We start from the raw sequence: 2,557 nt of genomic DNA on the forward strand, positions 1-2,557 counted from the left end.
CCCTGAGTCCGCAAGGAGAAGGGCGGGATATAAATATAAACAATAAATAAATAAATAAATAAACTATACCTATGCATTTGTTTTTTCTTGCCTAAATATAGAACCTTACTTTTTTCACCATTGAATTTCATTTTGTTAGATAGCGCCCAATGTTCATGTCTGTCCAGATCCTTCTGTATCTTAAGCCTGTCTTTTGGAGTGTTGGCTATTCCTGCCAGCTTGGTGTCATATGAGATAGAAACTGGCTGTTAAACTTTATACTGACACATCAAAAGGATACTATAGATAAGCACACAGTCAGCTCTAACTCTGACAGGTAGAAGTACGCTTAGACTTCACCTTTATTGCTAATCTCGTGTAACACTGAAGTGAATCCAGGAAAATAGCTATAGGTTCCAGAAGCCATTAGTCCTTTGGACTGCTAAATCCTGCTAACCATCTGACACCCTTAATATGACTGAGTTAATTGGAAAAGTTAAAATAAATGCTTTCCATATACTTACTCTGAGGACACCATTTATCTTCAGCCCATCTGTTACAATTGTAATTGTCAATAACATTGTCACAAGTAAAGCACTTGAAGCTGCTTGGAAATGGAGTAGCTTTAAAATTAAATGAAAGGAGGGAAATGTTAAATACTTTATTCTGATGACTCTAAATTCTCCTATTCCCCTCAATTAGACCTCAAACAGGAGGGAATTATTTTACAATATACTATGTTCAATTAACTTCTTCTTTTTTTCCTAACCCAAGCGTAAGCATGTTAGAGCTAAGCCCCATTAAGTTCACTTGGATTTACTCCCCAAGTGATTAAGCAAAAAAACATTCTTTTAAAAGGTGCAAAATCTGCTTAGCTTGATTTTAACTTTACATCATGTTAGAAGACTGGTTCAAGTGAACCTAGAACAGATCCACAACATGAACCTTGTCCAGATGTGTGGACTTCAATTCCCAGAATTCCTGACAGGAAAGCCACAATTGAACATTCTGGGATGTAAAGACTACACCTCAGGAGAGTATCTAAGTTGGGAAAGGTTGACCTAGAAATGTCTATGGAGATTCTCAATCATCAAGGTCATGATTGTCCCAAAGGTGCTTTTCCAAAAGGAAAAAAGGAAAAGAACCAAGAAAGGACAGTTGTCTTTTGAATTGACCTAGAAAGTAAATATGTGCCATGCCCAAATGGGCCATTGATATGCAACATTAACAAACTCCAAGCATCTGATGCAAGGGGAGAGCAGCTAAGTTCAATATTAAGTCCAAGACTATCCAATAGTCTTGGCCACTTTAAGGCACGTAGACCTCAACTCCCAGAATTCCTGAGCCATCATGGCGTCTTAAAGTTGTCGAGATTGGGAAGTCCTGGCTTACTTCATTGTGGGACATCTTTCCCTTGGCGGTAAATTATATGAGACATGTTGCTCTTTGTAACTTTGGCACAACTTCCTACAAACCACTGGTGAAAGTGTTGGATTAGAGGCAGGGTCTCTAGGCCATGGAAGCTCACCCTGTGACTTCAGTCCAATTGCTCTCTTTCTACTCTGCTCTCGTGGGGGGAAAAGTAGATCTGGCTCTGCACCTAAACATTGATGCATACTGAATAAAAATACTAATGCTGCTGCCACATTTGCCAATAAACAGATCAGATGCCTGAACTTGAAGCAGCATGCACTGGGGTTTTTTTTTCCCCTGATGCGCCTTCCCTCAAACAGGATAAACATCGAAAACTGCAGTGCTCAAGGAATGCTGCAGAACTGTGCACACAGCAAAAGTATTAGAAGCACATAGGGAAGGCAATAAAAAGGTATTATAACTTAATCAGATGAACACCCAGGTGCACATTTTAGGCCATTAATCAGGCATTCCGCCTAATAATTAACTATCACCGAAGACGGTCAAATTAATGTTTTGCTCTTAGGCCCATGCATAATTGTAATATAAAATAACCTTTTAAAAAGGTTTGAAGGGCTCAGCATAAAATGGCTGGAAATGTTTGGAAAGGAGTTATTTACCGATGCCAAGGAACTGGAACGGGCTACTTACGGTCTACTGGAAGTCTCACGTTGTAGAAGTTGATGTTCTTGGCTAAAATCCAGTTGCCTGAAACTAGGAGGATCTGAACAAAAGCTACCGCCAGCGTGTGACAGAGTAATGGCATACCGTCAATGTAGCTTAGAGCTTAATGCTCTCATACCTATAAGGGGGGGGGGAGTGAGAAAAGGAGAGAAATGCCACTTTGTTATAATAAGAGCAAGAGGACGGAGTGTGTTTAGCATAATCTCTACAATATTAGCCTCATAACACAGTTGATGGAATCAAGATAATTAGGGGAAAATATCAGCATTGCAAAGCTAAGCTGTTCCTGCCTCCTACTGGAAAAGTTTGGGCTATACAGGACAGCAAAATACCCTGGCAGGCAGGGGCAGCAGTGGAAATTTAAAAAAACAAAACAAAACAAAACCCACCACCATCTGGGTTCTAAGCTTGAATGGATCAAATCAAAAGAGATTTAGAAAGTACAAGACAGAATCCACAGGCAATTTATCCTTCATTAGGT

General features: G+C 39.7%; 1 protein-coding gene across 1 annotated transcript in view; it reads right to left on the reverse strand.

The window, feature by feature from the left end:
* The window catches only part of LYPD6B (LY6/PLAUR domain containing 6B), a 16,090-nt gene extending 13,900 nt beyond the window's left edge, over positions 1-2,190 (reverse strand). Inside the window, exons 1-2 of the mRNA XM_029285323.1 lie at positions 2,044-2,190; positions 504-602 (exon numbers count right to left, since the gene is read on the reverse strand). Coding sequence (XP_029141156.1) covers positions 504-602; positions 2,044-2,158 — 214 coding nt within the window. The 5' untranslated portion in view covers positions 2,159-2,190. The remainder of the gene's footprint in view (positions 1-503; positions 603-2,043) is intronic.
* Between the last annotated feature and the right edge of the window lie 367 nt (positions 2,191-2,557).

The sequence above is a fragment of the Protobothrops mucrosquamatus genome, unplaced genomic scaffold, assembly GCF_001527695.2.
Source record: "Protobothrops mucrosquamatus isolate PMUCROS unplaced genomic scaffold, P.Mucros_1.0 scaffold_170, whole genome shotgun sequence".
In the NCBI taxonomy this organism is placed as follows: domain Eukaryota; kingdom Metazoa; phylum Chordata; class Lepidosauria; order Squamata; family Viperidae; genus Protobothrops; species Protobothrops mucrosquamatus.